Source organism: Dendropsophus ebraccatus, chromosome 7 (assembly GCF_027789765.1).
Source record: "Dendropsophus ebraccatus isolate aDenEbr1 chromosome 7, aDenEbr1.pat, whole genome shotgun sequence".
In the NCBI taxonomy this organism is placed as follows: Eukaryota; Metazoa; Chordata; class Amphibia; order Anura; family Hylidae; genus Dendropsophus; species Dendropsophus ebraccatus.
The window spans coordinates 127,488,100-127,513,468 of record NC_091460.1 but is presented as its reverse complement, the minus strand read 5'-3'; the positions used below and the strand labels follow the sequence as shown (position 1 = coordinate 127,513,468).

Here is a 25,369-nt window from a genome sequence, read left to right as displayed (position 1 = left end):
ACAATGTTGTAATTGAGTGGATGGCCGCCATATAACAGTAAATAACGGCCATTATTTCAATAAAACAGCCGTTGTTTTAAAATAACAGCAAATATTTGCCATTAAATGGCGGCCATCCACTCAATTACAACATTATGTGAACAGATCCTTTCTGTGTTTTCAATCCACTCCTTGTTTTGGTTGCTATACAGCCTCAAATATACGTAGTGTGAACCCAGCCTCACATTGTAAGACTAAAACATTGTAAGACCAGTAAAAAGGTATATCGATATATACCCATGCAGGCCCATAGAGACTAGTTAAAGGGGTACTCCAGAGATATAACTTTCTTTTTTTTTTCTCTATAACACATTACTTTTATAAAGCTATATTACTAAGGCCCCTATTACACGGGACCGTTATCGTGCAGAAAACTTAAATCGTTCAAATTTAAACGATAATTGTTCTGTGCAATTGCAGGCAATGATAGAAATATCGTTTGTGTGTTGTTGATCGTTGATTTAGATCTGAACCTAAAATCATTGTTAATCGTTCGCTGTAATTCCGCATTCGTTCACGCAGATCGCTTCGTGTAAACAGTCTTTCACCAATTCACCCTGTGTGTGAGATGGGCTTAAGAGATCTTAAAACGATCGCAATAACGATTTTTCTATCGATTTATTTGTCTAAACGCTGATCGTTATATAAACCAAACCATTGCTTCAAAAATCGTTAAACGATCGACTGGGCGAATTATCGCTCCGTGTTAATGTAGCATAATTGCACGTCGTTCGTTCTTTTGCTGGGATCAGGTGGAGTAAACGATCATAGTAACAATCGTAATTAACGACAATCGTTCTGTGTAATATGGTGACCAATTATCATTAATGGTTAAAAATTGCTTCGTCTTATAGGGAACCTTAGTACACAGAGAAATTTATCTGACTTATTTTTGAAGCCAAAGCCAGGAATTGATTTGAAAAAAGGAGAAATCTCAGTCTTTCCTTTATGACCTGTTCTCTCTTTATAATCCGTTCCTGACTTTGGCTTCAAAAATCTGTCAGATAAATCTCTCTGTATAAACGCACCCTAATCTAACATTATAAAAAATGTTTCGTTTTTTCTTTTTATTGCCACTTCTGTAGAGTTGCGGCACTGGGTGACAGGGGCCCCTCGCTGCGAGTCCGTTCGTGTGAATATACCCTAAGATCGCTTAAGCCCATCTCACATATAGGATGAATCGGTGAAAGACTGTTTACACAAAGCAATCTGAGAATTTTTAGCGAACGACCAACAACGATTTGAGAACTTGTTGAATGATCAAAATGAACGATTTTTCGCTCGTCGTTTGATCATTCCCTGTTTACACGAGCTGATTATCGCTCACATGCGATTGTTATTGTCAAAAATTCAAACGATAATCGTTCCGTGTAAACGCTACATAATTTACTTCTATTTAAGTTTTCCTAAACTTATCAGCTGCTGTATGTCCTGCAGGAAATGTTTTCTTTTCAGTCTGACACAGTGCTCTCTGCTTTCACCTCTGTCCCAGTCAGGAACTGTCCAGAGCAGGAGAGGTTTTCTATGGGGATTTGCTGCTGCTCTGGACAGTTCCTGACATGGACACAGGTGGCAGCAGAGAGAACTGTGTCAGACTGAAAAGAATACACCACTTCCTGCAGGACATACAGCAGCTGATAAGTACTGGAAGACTGGAGATTTTTAAATAGAAGTAAATTACAAATCTATATAACTTTCTGAATCCAGTTGATTGTAAAGAAAAAAAAAATCGCTGGACAATCCCTTTCAGTTTGCTTCCCCATGGTATACAGTGTATTTGTGGCCCCATAGTCCACCCCTCCTGGGGCACATGGTAGGTGGGCACTGTGGGTGGAGCAGCCCTGGCAGTGACACAGTATACAGGGCTGGATGGGCACATCTCTCTATGTAAGAAGCAGTAACACTGACAATACACATCATACATAGAGCTGGGCACTACCTGTGCTGGGTGATGCTCCAACCACACACACATGTGCAAGGACACTTCCGGCTCAGCGGTGCAACCTCCAAACGATTCCCCCGTCCCCGGGCGGATCACAGCCTGAGCCCCTGGTAGCGGTCACAGAACACAGGCCGCTCGTCCGGCAAATAACACGGCGGAACTGTGGGGAGAGCGCGAGGCAGGCGGAACGTTTAATTCAGGTTCAGGGGAGAAGGGGGAGAACGGACCGCGGCCCGTACACCCGGAAGTGGCCGCTGATCTCTGCAGTTACGGGCAGTCAGGTAGTAAACTGTGTATAATCTGTGGATATGAATGGATACAAAGGGGGGAGAAGACACCGTCTACACTTACTGAGAACCCTTATTCTGGAGGCTTAGTGTGTTATAATGTAGACCAGGGGTAGGGAACCATGGCTCTCTAGGTGTTGCAAAAACTACAATTCCCATCATGCCTGGACAGCCAAAGCTTTAGCTTTAGCTGTCCAGGCATGATGGGAGTTGTAGTTTTGCAACACCTAGAGAGCCAGGGTTCCCTACTCCTGGTTTAGTGGGTAGTCACAGGTATGTCCACGTTATTTATATTGTGGATTCTGCATTTTAAAGGGGCTGTCTTTTTAACTTCTAGTAGTGTAAGGGCCCTATTACACGGAGCGATTTTAAACGATAAACAACTAACGGTATCTCAAATGATAGTAACGATCGTTATGCTGCGTTTACACGGAACGATTATCGTTCGAATTTTCGCTATAACGATCGCATTTGAGCGATAATCGTTCCGTGTAAACACAGCAAACGATCAGGCAATGAGTGAAAAATCGTTCATTGTGATCTTTCGGCATGTTCTCAAATCATCGTTGGTCATTCGCTAAAAATTCGCAGATCGCTTCGTGTAAACAGTCTTTCAAAGATTCACCCTATGTGAAAGATGGGCTTAAACGATCTTAAAAACTATCGCAATAACGATTTTTCTTACGAATCTTCTAACGATTTTTCTCCATCTAAATGCTGATCGTTCTAAAAATAAAATCGTTGCTTCAAAATCGTTAATCGTTCGATTGGGCGAATGATCGTTCCGTGTAAACCCAGCATTATGCTACATTTACACGGAACAATTATCGTGCAAATTTGCACAATAGCGGTCGAATTCGAGCGATAATTGTACTTGTTAACGCAGCGAACATTTGCAAAAAATTTGCAGATTGTTCCATGTGAACAGTCGTTCGCCAATTTAACCAATGTGTGAGGTAGGCTTTAAGCGATCGCAAAACGAATTTCCGTACGCTATATTGTACCGTCTAAACGCTGATCGTTATAAAAAAAAAAACCCTGTTACTCCGACATCATTAATTGTAAGATTAGGCCAATTATCATTCCGTGTAAATGTAGCATACTTGTGCGTTTACACAGAGAGATTTATCTGACAGATCTTTGAAGCCAAAACCAGGAACAGACTATAAACAGGGATCAGGTCATAAAGGAAAGACTGGGATCTATCCTCTTTTTAAATCCATTCCTGGCTTTGGCTTCCAAAATCTGTCAGATAAATCTTTCTGTGTAAATGCACCCTTACGCTATGTTCACACTACGTATATTTGAGGCTGTATAGCAACCAAAACCAGGAGTGGATTGAAAACACAGAAAGGATCTGTTCACACAATGTTGTAATTGAGTGGATGGCCACCATTTAATGGCAAATATTTGCTGTTATTTTAGAACAACGGCTGTTATATTGAAATAATGGAAGTTATTTACTGTTATATGGCGGCCATCCACTCAATTTCACCATTGTGTGAACAGATCCTTTCTGTGTTTTCAATCCACTCCTGGTTTTGGTTGCTATGAGGACCTGACAAGAGGACCAAATACAGCCTCAAATATACATAGTGTGAACCCAGCCTTATGCTGGGTTTACACGATAACGATCAAATTTGAATAATAATCGTACATGTAAACGCAGCGAAGGATCGAACAACAAGCGAGAAATCGTTTATTTTGATCTTTTATCTTGTTCTTAAATCGTCGTTCGTAAAAAATTCACTGATCGCTCCGTGTAAACAGTCGTCGCGCGAAAAGGTCCGGCCCCCCGCTCATCCACAGCCCGGCCCCCCGCTCATCCGCAGCCCCTGCGCTGGCTCGATCGCCACCCCGAACGGCACCCCCGCCGCCGCTCCGATCGCCACCCCCGGCGGGGGGCGATCAGAGCGGCGGTGGCAATCGGGGCAGCACAGGGGGGCTGCGGATGAGCGGGGGGCCGGGCTGCGGGCGGGCCAGGCTGCGGGTGCGCGATCGCAAAACGATCGCGAAACAATTTTTCCGTGTCATATATCGTACCGTCTAAACGCTGATCGTTATGAAAAAAAAATTGTTACTCCGACATTGTTAATCGTACGTATCGTTTCGTGTAAACCCAGCATTAGTTAAGATCATTACTGTGATCGTTACTGTGATCGTTACTGTGATCGTTACTGTGATCGTTACTGTGATCGTTATTGTGATCGTTACTGTGATCGTTACTGTGATCGTTACTGTGATCGTTACTGTGATCGTTACTGTGATCGTTATTGTGATCGTTACTGTGATCGTTACTGTGATCGTTACTGTGATCGTTACTGTGATCGTTACTGTGATCGTTACTGTGATCGTTACTGTGATCGTTACTGTGATCGTTACTGTGATCGTTACTGTGATCGTTACTGTGATCGTTATTTACTGTGATCGTTACTGTGATCGTTATTGTGATCGTTATTTACTGTGATCGTTATTGTGATCGTTATTGTGATTGTTACCGTGATCGTTACCGTGATCGTTACCGTGATCGTTACCGTGATCGTTACCGTGATCGTTATTGTGATCGTTATTGTGATCGTTACTGTGATCGTTAGGTTTGTTTCAGTTCGAACGATATAACGATTTTTCGCACGATAATCATCCCATGTATTAGAGCCCTGAGGCTGAAAAGGTTAAAAAAAATTGTGCTGAGCAGCAGGACTGGGCACCATCTGAACAGCAGTGTATTGCAGCAGGTAACCTTCTTAGCCCAGTCTCTTAAACAAAAAAAAAAATTGATAGACTACCCCTCCAAACCCCTTAGACAGTCACTGGCTGAGCAGACATAGAAGCATTGCTCAGTGGCCACTGGGCACCATCAGAACGGATGTGGCAGGGGATTGGAGCAGGTCAGTATAACTTGTTTTTTTTTTTATTTTTATGCCACTATAAGCACAGATAGAAACATTTTGTGGAGATGGACAACACTTTTATAGGGGCTGTGCCCTAATAACAAACTGATCACTGAGGACCCAGCTTTTCCCTGAGGATGAAGCGGCACTCACGCATTTACTAAGGTGACAGTGCTCTACCAACAAGTGAAACTCCTTTGTCTGACTGTAAACTGTTCTGTTTTCTTGTTGTGTTTGGTGAATACTGAATAACACTTTTGCATCCTTTTTGTACCATTAGCGTTCTAAACATGGCAGCTGTGATGAACACCGAGTTGGATCCAGTTTTTTTAAAAGCACTTGGTTACCTTCACTCTAAGAGCAAAGATTCTGCTGAGAGACTGAAAGCCTTGCTGGACGAATCTCTGTGCAAGGGCCTTGACTCCGGATATCGACCCCCACTAAAGGTTTGACTGAAACATTTTATAGACCGCTTTGGGCAAAAGATCTGTTGTGACTACTGGGGAGTTCTGTGTGTGTGTGTAGGATACTCCTGTCACTACTGGAGAAGTATGTGTGGAATACTCCTTTAAAGGAGAAGTCCAGCGAAAATTTTTATTAAAGTATAGTAATGCCCCCCAAAAGTTACACAAATCACCAATATACACTTATTACAGGAAATGCTTATAAAGTACTTTTTTCCCTGCACTTACTACTGCATCAAGGCTTCACTTCCTGGATAACATAGTGATGTCACTTCCTGGATAACATGGTGATGTCACTTCCTGGATAAAATGGTGATGTCACGACCCGACTCCCAGAGCTGTGCAGGCTGTAGCTGCTGGAGAGGATGATGGCAGAGGGACACAGGGCACTGGAGGGACACTGAACATCCCTCTGCCATCATCCTCTCCAGCAGCCACAGCCTGCACAGCTCTGGGAGTTGGGTCGTGACATCACCATGTTATCCAGGAAGTGACATCACCATGTTATCCAGGAAGTGACATCACCATGTTATCTAGGAAGTGACATCTCCATGCTATCCAGGAAGTGACATCACCATGTTATCCAGGAAATGACATCACCATGCTATCCAGGAAGTGACATCACCATGCTATCCAGGAAGTGACATCACCATGTTATCCAGGAAGTGACATCACCATGCTATCCAGGAAGTGACATCACCATGTTACCCAGGAAGTGAAGCCTAAGTGCAGGGAAAAAAGCACTTTATAAGCATTTCCCGTAATAAGTGTATATTGGGGATTTGTATAACTTTTGGGGGGCAATACAATAATTTAATAAAATTTTTTACCAAACTTCTCCTTTAACTACAGGAGAAGTGCGTGTTTGTGGTATATTTCTGTGGTTACTAGATGCGTTTGTGTGTGGAATACTCCAGTGACTACACACAGAGGACAGTGCTTTCTGAGAAGTCACCTGAAGAGACAGTTACACTTAAAAACCCATGAAAGTGGTGGTGCGAGACCCCTTTTTCCTGGCGCAGAATTAGGTTGCATTCCTTTGAGTTATACTAGGACAAAGTAAAGTCATCCATTAACACAAGAAAAGTATACAAGTCAGCTCCAAAGCATCCTGTAGAGCTACTGCTCAAGTCTTTGGAGGTGTGGAGAAACAAAGAAAAGCGTAAAACACGATTGACATTTGTCTCTTTTGTTCTAGGACTCTGAGCCGTCTAAAGTAACCCTGCCTAAACCTAAGTCAGATGTTAAGACCAGCAGCAGTTCTTCTGCAAGCAGCATCCTGAAACCGCTGCCAACAGAGAAGGTGAAGAAAGAGGCAGAGAAGAGGTCAGCGGATAAGGTAGGTCTAGGGGCTGACAAGGCTTTACTACTCAGATTTGTTTTTATCTCAGGTCCTATAGTTTTGGTTATATTAGTTTATAATATAGTATGACTGCACTGTTTGGTATCATGGCCACTTTCTGTTTATTGTGATAGATTAAAGTGGATATTAGTGACCCTGTGGATTTGCCAAAGAAACCTCGCCTGGAGAAGCCAGAGGCGCGCTCCTCTCCAGTCACTGTGCCAAGTAGTAAGGATATACCTATACCGGATCTCTCCAGTTTTGATGAAACAAGTGCAGATGACTTTGCCATGGAGATGGGTCTAGCCTGCGTCGTCTGTCGGTGAGTCACTGAAACCTAATGTTATACTCCATGTAAATTAGGCTGTCTGACGAATAGCAGAGTTAACTTTCTATTCTATTTTATTTAACGCTCTATTACACGGGACGATTATCGTGCGAAAAATCGTTATATCATTCGAATTTAAACGATAATTGTAATTGTGTAATTGCAGGCAACGATCGTAAAATCGTTCGCATGTCGATCGTTGATTTAGATCTGAAACTAAAATTATCGTTAATCGTTCGCTGTAATTAAACATGCGTTCGCTCAATTTCCGCATTTTTTCACTAATTGTTCAGTTTAATTGCACATTGTTCATTTTTTTTGCAGGGATCAGAAGGAATAAACGATTGTAACTAAGGGTCCTATTACACCGAGCGATTTTTAATGACCAACGATAAACGATTGCAAACTATATTGTTTATCGTTCACCGTATTACACAGAACGATGGTCGTTAGTTACGACTGTTATTGCGATCGTTACTATGATGGTTTATTCCTTCTGATCCCAGCAAAACAATGAACAATGTGCAATTACACTGAACGATTAGTGAACAAATGCAGAACTTGAGTGAACGAACGTGGAATTACAGCGAACGATTAAGGATAATTTTAGGTTCAGATCGAAATCAGATCGTTTATCGTTCATCGTTAAAAATCGCTCCGTGTAATAGGACCTTAATATTTGCTAATTATTTGACACTTTTTCTATAATTGCAGGCAGATGACCGTTTTCTCTGGCAACCAGCTTGTAGAATGCCAGGAATGCCATAATCTCTACCATCAAGACTGTCACAAACCTCAAGTCACAGATAAGGATGTGAATGATCCCCGTCTGGTTTGGTACTGTGCACGCTGTACCAGGCAGATGAAAAGAATGGTAAGCAGTTTAAATGTAGATATGTGATACTAAAATTGTGAAGGTAAACTGTGGAACTGTCAGGATCCCTTCAGACTCCCAGTGTAAGCTATACAGGAGCTTCTCAGGTAAGAGGTCTGGTGGTCAGCCCTTGCTTTCCCAGCAGCATCTCCGAATGTGGGTGCTAACCGTTGGCTGCAGTACTGGGGGCCTACACTAATGGTGTGTTTACACAGACAGATTTATCCCATAGATATCTAATAAATTATTGAAGCCAAAGCTAGGAATCGATTTGAAAAGAGGAGAAATCTTAGTCTTTTCTTTATGACTTGTAGTCTGTTTATAGTCTGTTCCTGGCTTTGGCTTCAATAATCTGTCAGATGAATCTGCCTGTGTAAACACACTCTAACTACTTGTTTCTCAGGATAGATACTCCTCAGTGCTGCATCAGATGCATGTGTTTGACATACTAGTTAAAGCATTACTGTCAAATACATAAACTTTTCACATGTCATTAGACATGACGAAAGTTAAAGATTGCACCAGATCTCACTCCTGAAAGCCGCATGAAATAGCTGAGTGAAGTATATTGCAGCATGCTTCAATTCTCAATAGTCTGGAGCAAGTTATCAAGATCTCACAGCCAGTTGTGGAGTGAGGCAATCTTTAGCTGTGACCGCAGCGGATCTCAGGAGTGAGACCCAGTGTGATCTTTAGCTTTTGACAGTAAAACTGTATGCTAGTAATTTTTCTACTCATTTATTATTTATTTGTTCTTGTAGGCACAGAAAAATCAAAAGCCCTCACAGAAACCTTCCCCCTCCACTGCTTCTGCTACAATGCTGGTTGTAAAGGACCCATCCATCATCAAACCTGAGATGAAGCCCAAAGCAGATTCTGCAAACACATTCTTAGCTTTCAAAAGAACTGAAGTTAAGGTATAACAATATTTTACTGTAGTGCACTATAATGTATCTGCTCAGGAATGGAGAGGCCACAGCACCTTGCACTTTCAGGGTTTGTTTTTGAACATCATTGCTTTTAGCCCCATTAACCCCTTAAGGACGGGGCCCATTTTCGTTTTTGCGTTTTCGGTTTTTCCTCCTTGTGTTTAAAAGGCCACAGCACTTGCATTTTTCCACCTAGAAACCCAAATGAGCCCTTATTTTTTGCGCCACTAATTGTACTTTGCAATGGCAGACTGAATTTTTGCATTAAGTACACTACGAAACCAGAAAAAAATTCAAAGTGTGGTGAAATTGAAAAAAAAACAAAACGCATTTCTTTTATTTGGGGGAACTGTGTTTTTACGCCATTCGCCCTGGGGTAAAACTGACTTGTTATGCATGTTCCTCAAGTCGTTACGATTAAAACGATATATAACATGTATAACTTATATTGTATCTGATGGCCTGTAAAAAATTCAAACCATTGTTAACAAATATACGTTCCTTAAAATCGCTCCATTCCCAGGCTTATAGCGCTTTTATCCTTTGGTCTATGGGGCTGTATCAGGTGTCATTTTTTGCGCCATGAAGTGTTCTTTCTATCGGTACCTTGATTGCGCATATACAACTTTTTGATCGCTTTTTATTACATTTTTTCTGGATTTGATGCGACCAAAAATGCGCAATTTTGCACTTTGGGATTTTTTTGCGCTGACGCCGTTTAACGTGCGAGATCAGGAATGTGATTAATTAATAGTTCGGGCGATTACGCACGCGGCGATACCAAACGCAATGTTTATTTATTTATTTATTTGTTTACTTTTATTTAAAACCTGGGAAAAGGGGGGTGATTCTGACTTTTATTAGGGGAGGGGGCTTTTTACTATAAACAACACTTCTTTTTTTTTTTTTTTACACTTATACTAGAAGCCCCCATGGGGGGAAGGGGGCCATTCACAGACATAACATACATTACAAAGTTGTATAACTTTGTAATGTGTGTTATTCTGTGAATAATTTTTTACCGCCGCACTACCCCTTTAACTTTAATCATTTGCGGACACAATTTAGATCATATGTTTAGTGGCAGGTTCTCTTTTAGGCTGTGTTCACACACAGTATAACAACGGCCATTGTTATATTGTCTGAACAACAGTCTGTGTTTTCATGTTCCTGCATCCGTCAGAGCCCTGACAGCTAAAAGAAATTTATTTCCATATGGCCTATTCGGGGTGTGTATAGAAATCAATTAAACATTGATTTCCATACACAACACGGATGAAGAGACTGCATCCGTATGTGCATGGATGTTTAATAACGGCCGCTGTTCCACGGACAGCGACCGTTATTGGCATGATCTTTTTTTTTTTGGCACGGCAGCACCGAACAATGGCCATTGTCAGTGCGGGGTGTGTGCATGGAACGGGCGGCATTGCATTGATTTCAATGCAATGCTGCCCAGGCTGAAAAGAACGTCCGCTGTTTTCATTGAAAACGGTGGCCGTTCTTTGAAGAAAAAAAATTACATTGTGTGAACATAGCCTTAAACCTATTTACCCTTTATCTTTGTTTTTAAAGGAGTTATCCAGAAATAGAAAAACATGGCTGCTTTCTTCCAGACACAGCACCATTCTTGTCCTCAGTTTCAATAGAGCAGAATTGTAATACCACACATAACCTGGGGACAGATGTGGTGCTGGTTTTTCAAGAAAGTACTTTTGTTTCTCTAATGATATCCTTCTCTACTTCAAATATAAAATACAGCCTTCTCCCGAGATCATCAATACTTTTATGCCACATTAGTTCTCATGCTGGCTCCACTTAAGAATAAAGATCATGCAGACTACCATCTTAAAGCGACTCTGTACCCACAATCTGACCCCCCAAACCACTTGTACCTTTGGATAGCTGCTGTTAATCCAAGATCTGTCCTGGGGTCCGTTCAGCAGGTGATGCAGTTATTGTCCTAAAAAACAACTTAAACTTAAACTTGCAGCCCTGTGTCAAATTGGCATGGCCTAGAATATCTGCGCATTATGCTGCGTCTACACCGATCGATTATCGTGCGAATTCGCACGATAACGATCGAATTCGAACGATAATTGTACGTGTAAACGCTGCGAACGATCAAACAACGAACGAGAAGTCGTTGATTTTGATCTAACAACATGTTCTAAAATCGCAGTTCGTCGTTCGCAAAAAATTTGCAGATCGTTCCGTGTAAACAGTCGTTCGCCGATTTATCCAATGTGTGAGATAGGCTTAAGCGATCGCAAAACAAATTTCCGTACGATATATCGTACCGTCTAAACGCTGATCGTTATGAAAAAAAAATCATTACAACGGCATCGTTAATCGTACGATCGGGCCAATTATCGTTTCGTGTAAACGCAGCATAAGGCTTGCATCGCCTCTCTGTCCCTCCTCTCCGCCCTTCTCCTCATTAGGTATGCTCCAGGCAGATTTTCTACTATTCCTCACCTGTGTGACCTCGGTACATGGGCTGGATCTTTAAGGCACCTGAGCAGTGTTCACACAAGTGAGGAATAGAAGAAATTCTGCCAGGGCCATTCCTAATGAAAAGAGGGCGGGGAGGAGGGACGGAGAGGCGGTTCAGGCCTAGACACTCAATTGGACACAGGGCTGCAAGTTTAAAAGTTGATTTTTAGGACAATAACTGCATCACCTTCCGAACAGACCCCAGGACAGATCTTGGATTAGAAGCAGCTATCTGACGGTACAAGCGGTTTGGGGGGGGGGGGGGCAGATTGTGGGTACAGAGTCACTTTAAACCCACACACCATATACGCAGCAGATATGCAACAAATACGCAGCAGATTTGTTGGTACAGATTTGATGCTGTGTTCAGTTATTTAGATCTAATCTGCTGCGAGTTTGCTGCGTATCGCAGCAGTAAATACGCTGCATATACGGTGTGTGGGTTTATACCCTAAGCGTCACGTGTTTCCATGATGCAGCTCAAGGTGCGGTCAGTGCACAGACCATGTTTTTTTTTTCCTTTCCAGCTATTAATAATCCTCTTTCAAACACAAGTTATGAAAGGATCGGTGTGCCATCTGGCAGGCCATATTTTGTGTAGACAAGATAACAATGGGGAAAGGTTGACTCTGTGTACTGAGTAAACCCGTTTTTTATTTTCTTTGTTGCCCAGAGTGCTGCCTTATCTAAATCATAGTTGGACACATATGTTCATTGCTAAGGGGATATATGTGTGTACATGTGGTTGTATCTAAAAATACAGGAATTACCTGGAAATTGCAGGCCACTCTTGAGTATAACATATTTAAGATAGATAACATTTTGTTAAATTATACATAAATATTGTATGTCTATGGGGGGATTTATCAAGCATGGTGTAAAGTGAAACTGGCTCAGTTGCCCCTAGCAACCAATCAGATTCCACCTTTCATTTTCCAAAGAGTCTGTGAGGAATATAAAGTGGAATCTTATTGGTTGCCAGGGACAACTAAGCCAGTTTTGCTTTACGCCAGTTTGATAAATCTCCCCCTGTATGTTTTAAATCCTACTACTCCATTGAAGAAACACAGGAAATCTAAATAATGTTTATTGTATCATTGGAATCTCAATATTTAATTTCTTCTTTACATCTAAAGGCATCAGCATCTGGGAATTCCTCCAATTCTGGAACATCATCGTCTGCTGCGAGTGGTCTTACAGGGTGGGCAGCGTTTGTAACAAAAACTGCCTCTGCACCAATGGCATCCTCTAAGCTAGGTAACACAACACAGTCGGCTGGAGCAAAGCCACCCACACTGTCTGCAGGCCAAAAGCCTTTAGGTTCAAGTAGCCTGACACCCATAAAAACAGGATCAGCATCTAAGCCCGGATCTGGGAGCAGCAGTACAAGTTCCGTTCCATTAAAACCCTTGCCACCTCTGATATTGGGGAAGACAGGCCTTAGCCGTACCATGAGCAGTGAGAATGTCAGCAAAACAGGCCTTCCAAGCCCAAGCGTAAGTTCTTCTGGGAGCAGCATCGGCAGTCAGATGAGCGGCGGGAATGGAGGAGGCAACTCTGCAGGAAGCAGCGGAAGCTCCAGTAGTAAATCTCCTGTAGATCCAAGCTCTCAGCAGTCTGGTGCCAAAGGTCCCACGTCTCAAGAATCTCAGTTAAATGCAATGAAGCGACTCCAAATGGTGAAAAAGAAAGCTGCTCAGAAAAAACTGAAGAAATGACCCTTTTAGAAAAAAAAGACTAATGTCAGTGACTGTGTTGGTGGCATGAGATGTTACTGTACTGGTCTAACTTAATATGCCATTGTCATTTCCCTGCACAACTTGAATATAGTAAAATTACCGTCTTAGAAATGATTTATAGTGTTGCCTTTCACTTTATGGTCACAGTAAATAACTATTTAAAAAATAAGTAATGGAGAGATTATCAGTGGTATTGCACATAGAACCAACTTTATTATGCTGTATAAATTCCAGTGTGTGCACAATTCCTTTTTATCTTCACCCTTTTGTAATGTTTACAACATTGCCTTAGAAACTACTCAACTTTTAGACTTGTTATTCACACTGCCTTGCCAGACCTGGATAGCGCTTATCTACCTGCGTCAGCCTCATAGAGTTAAAGTAGAGATGAGCGAATTGCTTTGTTTGACCTGTGCTTTGCTCATCAAGCCGCGGGGCTGTCAGCGCTGCTCCACTCCCTACAGCTCCACCCTGGGTGCAGGGGAAAAGCTGGATCCAATGCTGGGAAACTGAGAGAAGTTGCCCAGAATTGGATCCAGCTTTTCCCAGCATCCTGGGAGGAGTGGCAGGGAGTGGAGCAGCGCTAGAAGGCAGGAGACTTGATGAGCGGAGCACAGATGTTGAAAGACAAACCACTATGATAGCAGCAATTTGCTACCATTGAACTCGGGAATTGGAGCGGCGGCAGCAGACCGCTGCTATCTTCTATGGCTTGCCCGGATGATCTTGTGATCACCCGGGCAACTTCCTGTGGCCCCCCATGTACATACCTGCTCTCGTTTGCTTCTCTCTGTCGCCCCGTGTAATAGGAACTTTACTTAAATAAAGCAGCAGGACACATGCCTAACCACTTTTCCATTCATATGGGGGCACGGATCCCCATTCTTGTGATCGGGGTCTCACTGGTTAGACACCCAATGATAAGACATATATCCTGTGCATAATCACTTTAATGCTTTGTCCCATCAATTTCATTTAGGGGCAGGGGATAAGTGTCAGATCACTGAGGGTCCAATCGCTGGGACCCCCGTGATCTCAAGAATGTGGGTCTGAGTCTTTGTTTTATATGGAGCAGAAAGACACTTCTGCGCTTGGATACCTCATTCTATAGAGCTGGTGGGGACTCGGGCCCCTTTCTCAAGATTGTGGAATAAGTGTTAGAATCTAAAGGGTGAAAGCCTGAGGCTGTGATGGATTTGATTGATGGAAAATGGTGTTCAGGAGATGCTTGTCCTTCTGATCCAGGATAAGGTCAGATGTCTTATCCTATGAAAATGGCATAAATGTCTTTGAAATACTACATTGACAAGGGAAAAGACCCACCTGTGTGGAGCGTCATATTGGGGCTGTCTCTGAGCCACAGGGTAGTTGGGAGATCGGGAGCTTCAGCACTGAACTATGCAAAAAGGAGGTAGCGTCACTTTTTTTGAAGGTTTGCGCAGTTCCCATAGAAGTCTTTAAGAGCTGCGATTTCCAAATATGACATATTGATGTTTTTCAATCAAAAATCTGTTGGAATCTGTTGTCACTTTCATTCTCTCTGAAGCACGAGTCATTGGAGCAGACCCCAGTGGCGCTCCCTGCCGCACCGGCCTTGATATTTTTTGTTTGTTTGGGCATAGGGAGAAATCGATCAGTCAAGGTCAGCGAGGTCTGCCCTGATGACTTGTACTTCAGGCACCAGAAAAGTGATGACAGGTTCCCTGAGGATTGCTCTTTTTTGGAAAGCTGCCACTGTAGTTTTTGAGCCACTTCTGGCTTTGGCTTTAAAACTGAAGTGGCGGTTTTCCAAAAAACATCTTGTTCAGTCGACAATGTATGTGTACATGGTTTCATCTGTGCGCAATGCTCGGCACTGTCCACCAACAATAACATGCATTTTTGAGGGGAGAGACCACCAAGAAATCCTTTAAGATATGAAAGGTATAGAATATAAGCTTAGATATAAGGATGGTGCTGAGAACTCCTTATATATAGAAAGGCCTTTTAGCGCTGCTTCACTTCCTGCCATTCCTCCCAGGATGCTGGGGAAAGCTGGATCCAAACCTAAAAAACTTCTCCCAGTTTCCCAGGATTGGATCCAGCTTTTTTCCTGAGCTGTAGGCCCCATCCCTCTTTGATGCCATCGGCACTTAGGATCCACCCCCTTTGTGGTTTCCAGATCAGAGGGGGCGGGGTCTAGCCCTCTAAGTAGGCCCATTCCGATGACACTGCACTGCCGCAGTTTGGAGGCCCATGGGAAAGCACAACAGGTAGGATCTTTTCTGCTCTCCAGATAACACCCTTTAAATCCTGTTTCAGGTCTGACCGGGAGCAATGTGTTTCAGAAGCTAGACGTCTTTTTACGAGACATTGGAATAGTTATAAATTGTATATAATATGCACAAACACGCACAGATCAGAATATAAACATTTATTATATATTAGCATCTATATATAAATCATTTCTTCAGTAAATTTCTATCTTTACATTTACAGCTGCATGTGTGACAAAATATACAAATCTTTTGCTGTCATACAGTTTGTTCAACCATCTAGCAGGGGCTTATTTATAGACAAGGGGGGGGAGATTTATCAAACATGGTGTAAAGTAAAACTGTCTTAGTTGCCCCTAGCAACCAATCAGATTCCACCTTTCATTTATATAGAGCCTGTGAGGAATGAAAAGTGGAATCTGATTGGTTGCTAGGGGCGACTGAGCGAGTTTCACTTTACACCATGTTTAATAAATCTGAATGTGAACTTTCACCTATAATATCTCTAAATAAATCTTTATTATAATTTCTCATAAGAATTTGTTCACAGTTCAGACAATAGTCCAAAACATGCTAAAAAGCCAAGGGTGACCCTCAGCTTTCTGCCACAGATACCACTGGGGCATGTACTAAGCTGCATGCAGTGGCCAATGGCTGCAGAATGTTGCTGGGCTCGCTGCATTGTACGGCCATTATATGTATGAATTTGTAAGCCCAGTCACAGAAGTACAATCTTATTACCGTAAACACACACACATAATGGTAAGGCTGGTTTCGTCCATCAGAGGACTCCCACTTTGTGCCATCCATCTCATGTTAAAAAAAAATGTATACAGTGTTGTATTTTTTTTTGACTGGATCCAGCTCAAGGGAATAATGTGGACGTCTGCACCATTCTATCTAGCAAACCCTAACGGATACCACCTGGACAGAGGCCAAAATTATACAGTTTGGGCTTTCATCGGGTTATGGGGGGGGGGGAGGATGGTGGTCTATTGAATCTGTTAAATGCATCCCTGATGCTCCAGTCCGAAATCAGCCTACGGCCTTATTCACATTTTCCATAAATTTATGGACAAATTTACGGCATTTTGATTTCTTTTGGGCTATTCATGCCCTCCATTGTTCTACAATTCCGCAAAAAAAATTAGATATGTCCTAGTACGGGCCGTAACTGTGGCAGAGATTTACCAATAGAAGTCTATGGGAACCTCGGTAATTGTTACAGAAGGAATGTCCCCCAAAAATAGGGATCACTTTAATGCAAATCTGTAGCCACAAAATGACCCCCCCAAACTGCTTGTACCTTCTGATAGCTGCTTTTCATCCAAGATCTGTCCTGGGGTCTGTTCAGCAGGTGATGCAGTTATTGTCCTAAAAAACAACTGGCAGCCCCACACCCAAGGGCCGTGGCCTAGAGCATGGGTCTCAAACTCGCGGCCCTCCAGCTGTTGCAAAACTACAATTCCCATCATGCCTGGGACAGCCAAAGCAAGCTTTGGCTGTCCCAGGCATGATGGGAATTGTAGTTTTGCAACAGCTGGAGGGCCGCGAGTTTGAGACCTCTGGCCTAGAGTGTATGCATTAGGCTGGCACACCCTCTCTGTCCCTCCTCCCTGCCCTCCTCATCATTAGGAATGCTCCAGGTAGATTGTCTCCTATTCATCACCTGTGGCAGCCCGGCACATGGGCTGGATCGTTAATCACCTTTGGGCTGGGTTCACACTACGTATATTTCAGTCAGTATTGTGGTCCTCATATTGCAACCAAAACCAGGAGTGGATTAAAAACACAGAAAGGCTCTGTCCGCACAATGTTGAAATTGAGTGAATGGCCGCCATATAAGAGTAAATAACGGCCATTATTTCAATATAACAGCCGTTGTTTTAAAATAACAGCAAATATTTGCCATTAAATGGCGGCCATCCACTCAATTTCACCATTATGTGAAAAGAGCCTTTCTGTGTTTTCAATCCACTCCTGGTTTGGTTGCAATATGAGGACCACAATACTGACTGAAATATACGTAGTGTGAACCCAGCCTTGCAGTGTTCAGACAGGAGAAAATGTTTTAGAGGCATTCCTAATGATGAAGAGGGTGGGGAGGAGGGACGGAGGGGTGGTGCAAAGTTAGGACACAGACACTGTAGGCCACGGCCGTTTGGCACGGGCTGCAAGTTTAAAAGCTGTTTTTTAGGACAATAACTGCATCACCTGCCGGTTGGACTCCAGGACACATCATGGATTAAAAGCAGCTATCCGAAGGTACAAGTGGTTTGGGGGGGGGGGGGGGGACAGATTGTGTGTACAGAACCGCTTTAATTCAATCTAAGGCTGGGTTCACAGTACGTTTATTTTATGTGTTTTAAAAAAAACAAACAAAAAAAAACACATTTGTGTGCATCTGTTTTCCATTGACTTCCTTAAAAAATAAACGGATCAAAACGCATCATTTTTTTTTTTAACATACACAAAAATGTAGCTGACCTTATTTCTGTGTACATTGAAAAAAAAAGGGTGCGTTTTGATCCGTTCTTTTAATAATGGAAGTCAATGGAAAATGGATGCACACAAATGTGCATCCGTTTTTTGCAAAAATGGGTAAAAAAAAAAGGAGTGTGAACCCAGCCTTACCCCCCCCCTCCCCTTTTTTTTTTTGTGGATCCTCCAAAAATATAGATTACCGATGCACTATGGTCAATTTTTTGGGCGGATTGTGGACAGAATATGAGGTCCTCAAAGAATGTGTGAATGAGTCCTTACAGGGGGAAAAAAAAAGGTCCGTCAGCAGCAACTTGCTGGCAATTTCCACGTAGGCACAGAAAATTTCTTCACATCAGAGTAAAAGCGAGAATACTTGCAAATGGAAACAGTAATAAAGATGGCAGATGACGCATGTGCTGACCATAGTAGTGAATGCCTGACATTTATAGATTCTCAATATTCTCAGCATATGGGCTGCACCTCCGCACACTGCACATATGCATTACAGCCTTCACAGTGTGCTTCATTCTGGCAGCTAAAGTGTTAACACTTGCATCTGCTCCTGTCTCACACATGAATAAGCTAAAAACATTGCATATTAATTATTAATCCCCCTACCACGACCGCGAGTCAGAAGTGCGTTCGGAGGCCTATTAGAAGGCCAAGAGTCTTGTAACAAAGCCGCCTCAGCTTCATGACTTTGCCTGAAGAGTTATTTTATAACCACACGGGCAAAACTCAGCGACACAGCGCAGCTTTACAAGTCATTAATGCCGAGCTCAATAGGTTGTTTGGCCTTTGCCTCTGCTGAAACCATGGCAACAGTGATAAATGGTGACCGGTCGCTTCTCAGACTGCGCTCTTAATCATGGGCCATACGTCTGAACAAGAAATTGTCAGAATGAACAAGAGTGACTACAAAATAAAGCGGGTCAAGCCGTGAATAAATAGGAAGCGGGCAGGAGGGGAAAACCGATCATGTAGGGACTCATCATCAAAGACTGCGTAAGCACGCCCGGGTGACCCACTCACGGATGACACTTTATGATTATAGCTGCCGTCTATTGTCACCACATAGGTGGTGGCATCATCAAGACAATGGTCATGAAGGGTTAACCACTATAGAGAAACGATAAGAGCCTTCATTATCTGGCGTCTCGTTCTCTGACATTTTATATAGTGCCTCATCCTGCTTGGCCTCGGTTTTTACATTCATGTTCAGGGAACGCAGCAAACCGCTCATAGCGCGTAGGGATCCATAGTCCTGCTATATGACATAGAGTGTCCCTTTTACCATATGTCAGAAATGGGGCTACTCTATTGTCGGGGAGCACGTTACAGTGATATAATTAAAGGGGTTGTCCAGGTCGATGCTGCAGTTTTTTGCGGCACCACTAGTAAAAGTATTGCGACTGCAAGGATTAGCGCGAACACCGATGAGGCTGCAGCGTTCACACGAGTAATGGCAACCCCTTCAAACATCAATAGGGGTGGAAGGGGTCGGACAGTCGGACCCTCACAAGTCTAATTTTGATGGCCTTAGAATTGGACATTAATTTTTACAGGTTCTATAACACCTTTACCTGAACTGCTGGGCTTTGTCTTAGAGATGAGCGCAACTCCGCTAGAGTCCGATCATTCGGCATTTAAATACCGGTGGCTGAAGAAGGTTGACGCAGCCCTAGGGAGTCTGAGAAAACATGAATAAGGCTATAGGCTGTTTCCTGGGCTCCCTAGGGCTGCATCCAACTTCTTCAGCCACCGGTATTTAAATGCTGAACAATTGGACTCTAGCATGCTCGAGTTGCGCTGATCTCTATTCTGATAACATTTTATTCCCTTCCATTTAGCATATACACTGAGAAAAGTGATAGATATGCTAAACTGAAGCTGTGACAGAGGCATGTGTCATCCATAGACTTACATAGGGTCTAACAGATACCTTGTGAGATTTTTTTTATGACCTATCCATTTAACAGTTGTTATTTGAGCTCAGAGATGCCACCGTTCAACACATATGTCCCCCACTGGCTATAGTGGCATCTATTTAAAGGGAACCTGTCACCAAGACAATACTATCTAATCTATTGCCATTATGTTATAGAGCAGGAAGAGCTGAGCAGATTGATATATATCTTTGTGGGATATAACTTGTAACATGTTGATTGAAATCCCTGCTCATTCTGTGGTAAGGAGTCCAGTGGGCGGTGTCACTAAATAGACTGGACTCTTTAGCATGGAAAGATCAGAGATTTCAATCAATAAATTACACATTATACTGAATCTTTTCCCATAAAGATATATATCAATCCGCTCAGCTCCTCCTGCTCTATAACATGGTGCTGATAGCTTAGGTAGCATTTTCATGGTGACAGGTTCCCTTTAACAGATACATTGTGAAACTTATGACATCGGCAGCGGCATCCATCACCCATAGCCTGATAGGTATCCGCTTATTGGATATGTTTCTTTTTTTAATAGGATTGGACGTAGTAGTATACTATACCACTCCATCCTCTCTATGCTCTTTTAACCTCTAACAATGGACCCCCATGGAAATGTTTAGCAGAGGGGGATAACTTGATGGGATCCAATTCTAAACTGTAAAACTATAGTAGTTTTTAATTCTTCCTCATGTCCATGCATAAAATACCCATAATATACATAATTTTGGATCAGTAGAGCACCATTTCATGAAATGTTATTATTACTGCCTATGAGCGCATTGTATTATATAGTGGATGATATGTTATAATATTATAATCCATAAAGGACATATTCATGGCAGGGATTGTATACTCCAGGATATGTGTGTAACGTTTATGTCTGAGGTTGGGAAATACTGTACTACTGTGCTCTCATTATCATATCTGTATATAACACTGCTCTAATATGTAACAGAGCACAACAGTATAAAACATAAAATGGAGGCTTCCAGGGTCACTTTGTGCACCCATGGGATTCCTGTTTTACACTATTTTTTTATAACTTTTATGCCTATGTATATTGCATTCTATTCTACCTTCGCCTAGGAAATATTTCCCTAAGTTTACTAGGTTAAGATCCACTAAGAAATATAGGAGGAGGAATTAAAGTGCCCATACACTTTATACTAAAGTCATCTAAACCTGCAGTATGGGGGCTTAACTCTCTACCCACAGATGATGTCAATGGAGAGAAGTGATGAATTTTACTGCCCGACCCATTTGTCTGGCTGCGGCTTACATCTTCCCTTGCCATAGAGAAGACATGAACATTCATTTATATTGTATATATTATTTATATGGGGAGGCTAGGAAAGATATCTGACAATCATTGAAGGTGTATAGGATGTTTAAAGGGAATCTGTCACTAGGTTTATGCTGCCTTAAATGAGGTCAGCATGAACTAGTTATATAAATGCTGAATAGAATGGTATATTACTTACATCACTTTGTTCAGCCGTTCTCCTAATATGCAGGAGAATAGGATTCTTGCCCCACCCCTCCCCCCGCCCTCCAGCTGCTGATTGACAGTTGACTGCCTATATACAGCAAGGATAGATAGCTGCCAATTCATGAGTGATCCAGGATCATTAAATCCTTCAATCTGGTCTCTGAATGCAATATTTTAAGGGTGCTCCTACACAGTGCATTACTGCATCATAAACGTGCAGTTTTTAGTTTATTTACGGACCCTGCCCACTGCAACACAATGGGTGGGACCAACACCCAATCTCAGCTTCATCACATCATCTAATTCAGTAAAACTAAACCTGCCTCATTCCAAACTCAGTCTTACGTAAGGCACGGACAACATTGTCAGATTGGTTTGCTAAGAGCCCAGCAGTACTACAGGAGAAATATAGGGTGACATGGGGAGAATTGAATTGAATGGGTTGTCCTTGTATTGCACGGAAATGCCAGATCCTCCATGTAGCGCTCTAGTCTGGCTGATAGTTGGCCGTCTTGACTCGAGACCCTCTGCACCTCCACCCTCCCAGCATTTTAAGCAGATGACCCGTTTAACTCTATATTACCTCTATAAACATTATGATCTGTAACTTTTTGGGGATTGGTTTCACCTTACTGAAGTGTGGCAGTGCTTATGTCTGGGTTGTGTAAAGTTCAGTACATTGCTCATACTTCATACACTTTGCACTACTGTACCATCACAGCCCATAATATACCATATTATACTGTCAATATAGACAACCAACATATAAGTGCTTTACATAAAACATATCATTGCTCTATAGAGCTTACAATCAGTTTAGCCTGTCAGCAGGTGCAATGACTTCAGTTACCGTCTCATATCACATTATTTTTTTCATATTTAGCAAACCTAAAATAAGTTCCTTCACATTGGATAAGAGGGGAGACTGAGGAGAGAGCAGATTTCTATGCATAGGTCATCTTCCCAAGATAATTTGCTGGCACGTAACCTCTTTGGCCATGTGCTTCTCCAAGCCACCACTCCTTATTTCCACTGAGGTCACAAAACTGAAGGATTCTGACTCTCTGGTGCTCTTCGAGGGTGAGTTCCTGTTGACTCCGAGCTTCAAAGGCATAGACAGCATAGAAAATCTGGAATACCCAAAAACAAAGAATCACATAAACTGTGAAGGTAAATTCACACAGTTACATGGTTAATAAGGTTGAAAAAAGACAAGAGTCCATCAAGTTCAACCTACAGAAACCCTAATGTGTTGATCCAGAGGAAGACAAAACCCCTCATGAAGCAAACATCATTTGCCCCATTACATGGAAGAAAAATTCCTTTCTGACTCCAATATGGCAATTAGAGATGAGCGAACCAGGACGAGGTTCGGGTTCGTATGAACAAGAACCATCGGCATTTGAATCCCGCTGTCTTCCTGATACATGGGGAAGGTGGAGACAGCCTACGACCTAGGCTGTATTCCTATTTTCCAGGGGGGACTTGGGCTGTCTCCACCTTCCCCATGGAACAAGAAGACTGCAGGATTCAAATGCCGATGGTTCTTGTTCGTACAAACCCGAACCTCGTCCCAGTTCGCTCATCTCTAATGGCAATCAGAATAATCCCTGGATCAACGTCCTATTACATCTAATGTAGTGGCTGAATTGCTGCAGATTCTACTAGGACTATACATTTTCATCTGTAGTGCCACAGCTAAATTATATCTAAGTTGCGAAATCAAAATATTTGAATGACATGTCTTTAACTTGCTGTTTGAAGATTTTATTGCCAAGCTCCGATTTAGCTTTGAAAAAATAGCCAAAAGGCAGAGAAGTTCTAAGAAGGTCGCTGTCACACACTACTTGCATTAAAGTCAAGCCAAAATTTTTATTAAAGTATTGTATTGCCCCCAAAATCCCCAATATACACTTATTATGGGAAATGCACATAAAGTACTTTTTCCCCTGCACTTACTACTGCATCAAGGCTTCACTTCCTGGATAACATGGTGATGTCACTTCCTGGATAACATGGTGATGTCACTTCCTTGATAACATGGTGATGTAATTTCCTGGATAACATGGTGATGTAACTTCCTGGATAACATGGTGGTGTCACTTCCTGGATAAAATGGTGATGTCACGACCCAACTCCCAGAGCTGTGCGGGCTGTGGCTGCTGGAGAGGATGATGGCAGGGGGACACTAAGGGACACAGGGCACTGGAGGAACACTGAGCATCCCTCTGCCATGATCCTCTCCAGCAGCCACAGCCCGCACAGCTCCGGGAGTCGGGTGGTGACATCGCCATTTTATCCAGGAAGTGACATCACCATTTTATCCAGGAAGTGACATCACCATGTTATCTAGGAAGTGACATCTCCATGTTATCCAGGAAGTGACATCACCATTTTATCCAGGAAGTGAAGCCTTGATGCAGTAGTAAGTGCAGGGAAAAAACTAATAATACAATACTTTAATAACAATTTTCGTCCCATGTTACTTACGACCCTCAAGAAAATGTTTTTTAATTTTGTGCTAGTTATTGTGCTAATTATTAAATGCAATTGTATTCTTCATGCTGCATGACCAAATTGCCTGGTGCTATTTAGAGTGAACACCTCAGTGGGTTTGGGGGAGAAAACTTTCCACTGCTTTGACCTGATCACTTGTGAAACAATATAATCTGTTGTTTTAGTTGTAATAGTCTTCTAAAACAAATGTCAATGCTACAGTCCTAGCTAAGATAATAAGATAAGATAATAAGAGATAATTACATGACAATTCTCGCTGTTTTGGCAGCTTTCTGTATCGGATTCGTTCATCTCATGTTTTTCATCATCTCCATTGGAGGACGGACTGCTGTCTCCCGCACTTCCCTGGGATGCACGACTGTTTCTGTCACGAGACGGCCGGGATGAGACAAACAGACTCAGGTCATCAAAATCTTCTTCACAGAAAGCGCTGTCTGCAGAATCAATCTGTTGCCTTCCTGGGTTGTAGGGTTTTAGGAAGGACGAGTAGACGTAGCCTTGTAGAACTGTAAAAAATAAATTAAAAAAAATAAGAGTACAATACAGTACAAGGTACCATCTTCACTCCACCAATAGTGTAATTCATGAGAACATTGTACAGGAAACATATTGAACACAGCATAAGCCCTACCATGCACATATCGCTCTGAGATTGGTAGGGCTCCTATACCACCTTGCCCAGTCACTGGTCAATTGGACCCATAACAAACTAAGACTAAAGATTTATCTAAAGATGAACAAATCGAATCTTAAAAACCAACATTTATTACTAACTTTGCAAATATTTTGGTTCAGTACCGAGCCCAACTTGCAGCTGAGTTCATAAAGAGTTGGTAAAGATGGCGGCCGCACAATTCTATACACATAAATGCTCACCTTTCCATGCTCCCTCGGTGTCCTGCTACAGGTTTCAGGTGTCTGCAGCCTGCTCAGCCCATCACTGACTGACTGAGATGGGAGAGTGCCACGGACAGTGACTGGCTGAGCAGGCTGTCACTCCCAAGAAGAGAGTGACAGCCTGCACAGCCAATCATTGTCTGCAGCACTGTCTCAATCAACGATTGGCTGAGCGGGCTGTCAATCCTGAGACAAGAGTGTCAGCTTACTTAGTCAATCCCTGATTGTCTGAGATGGGACAGCGCATCGACCAGTGTTAGGCTGAGCGGGCTGTCACGCTTGTTTCAGGAGTGACAGGCCGCTCAGTCGATCACTGGCTGTGGCGCTGACCCATCTTAGTCAGTGATTGGCTGAGCAGGCTGGAGGTAGCTGCGGGGAACACCAAATACCGGAGAAGGCGGACACTGGAGAAGCGTGGACAGGTAAGTATTGATGAGAAAACTCGCTGAC

General features: G+C 42.6%; 3 protein-coding genes and 1 long non-coding RNA gene across 8 annotated transcripts in view; 1 reads left to right on the top strand and 3 right to left on the bottom strand.

The window, feature by feature from the left end:
• Positions 1-2,218, bottom strand: part of GSTCD (glutathione S-transferase C-terminal domain containing) — an 84,116-nt gene extending 81,898 nt beyond the window's left edge. Inside the window, exon 1 of the mRNA XM_069978419.1 lies at positions 1,979-2,218. The gene's annotated coding sequence lies outside the window, so the exon portion shown is untranslated. The remainder of the gene's footprint in view (positions 1-1,978) is intronic.
• On the top strand, positions 2,004-13,445 carry INTS12 (integrator complex subunit 12). 4 transcript variants are annotated; one of them, XM_069978421.1, is made up of 8 exons: positions 2,004-2,262; positions 5,206-5,324; positions 5,440-5,605; positions 6,822-6,962; positions 7,100-7,287; positions 8,008-8,167; positions 8,929-9,084; positions 12,729-13,445. In XM_069978421.1, the coding sequence occupies exons 3-8, from the start codon at positions 5,450-5,452 to the stop codon at positions 13,308-13,310; spliced, it is 1,383 nt and encodes a 460-aa protein (XP_069834522.1). In that variant the 5' UTR covers positions 2,004-2,262; positions 5,206-5,324; positions 5,440-5,449; the 3' UTR covers positions 13,311-13,445. The 4 variants fall into 4 exon arrangements, with proteins under 4 accessions (XP_069834522.1, XP_069834521.1, XP_069834523.1 ...); XM_069978420.1 differs by lacking the exon at positions 5,206-5,324 and having other exon boundaries at positions 2,005-2,262; XM_069978422.1 differs by lacking the exons at positions 2,004-2,262; positions 5,206-5,324 and adding an exon at positions 2,521-2,541.
• A 2,284-nt stretch (positions 13,446-15,729) lies between these two features.
• LOC138797027 (uncharacterized) lies at positions 15,730-17,458 on the bottom strand. Its single transcript, XR_011363877.1, has 2 exons — positions 17,157-17,458; positions 15,730-17,000 (listed from the first exon to the last, which is right to left on the bottom strand). It is a non-coding gene; the product is annotated as an uncharacterized lncRNA (long non-coding RNA).
• A 4,077-nt stretch (positions 17,459-21,535) lies between these two features.
• ARHGEF38 (Rho guanine nucleotide exchange factor 38) overlaps positions 21,536-25,369 on the bottom strand; it is an 87,021-nt gene continuing 83,187 nt past the window's right edge. For both annotated transcript variants that reach the window (XM_069978410.1, XM_069978409.1), the window contains 2 exons: positions 24,266-24,528; positions 21,536-22,635 (listed from right to left, as the gene is read on the bottom strand). In XM_069978410.1, coding sequence (XP_069834511.1) covers positions 22,450-22,635; positions 24,266-24,528 — 449 coding nt within the window. In that variant the 3' untranslated portion in view covers positions 21,536-22,449. The remainder of the gene's footprint in view (positions 22,636-24,265; positions 24,529-25,369) is intronic.

What these genes read in the sequence shown, in the direction of transcription:
- INTS12 (XM_069978421.1), top strand. Translation starts at nt 5,450, where the DNA reads ATGGCAGCTGTGATGAACACCGAGTTGGATCCAGTTTTTTTAAAAGCA. An exon ending in GATATCGACCCCCACTAAAG is followed by an intron (nt 5,606 to 6,821) that starts GTTTGACTGAAA and finishes CTTTTGTTCTAG; the next exon opens with GACTCTGAGCCGTCTAAAGT. An exon ending in AGAAGAGGTCAGCGGATAAG is followed by an intron (nt 6,963 to 7,099) that starts GTAGGTCTAGGG and finishes TTATTGTGATAG; the next exon opens with ATTAAAGTGGATATTAGTGA.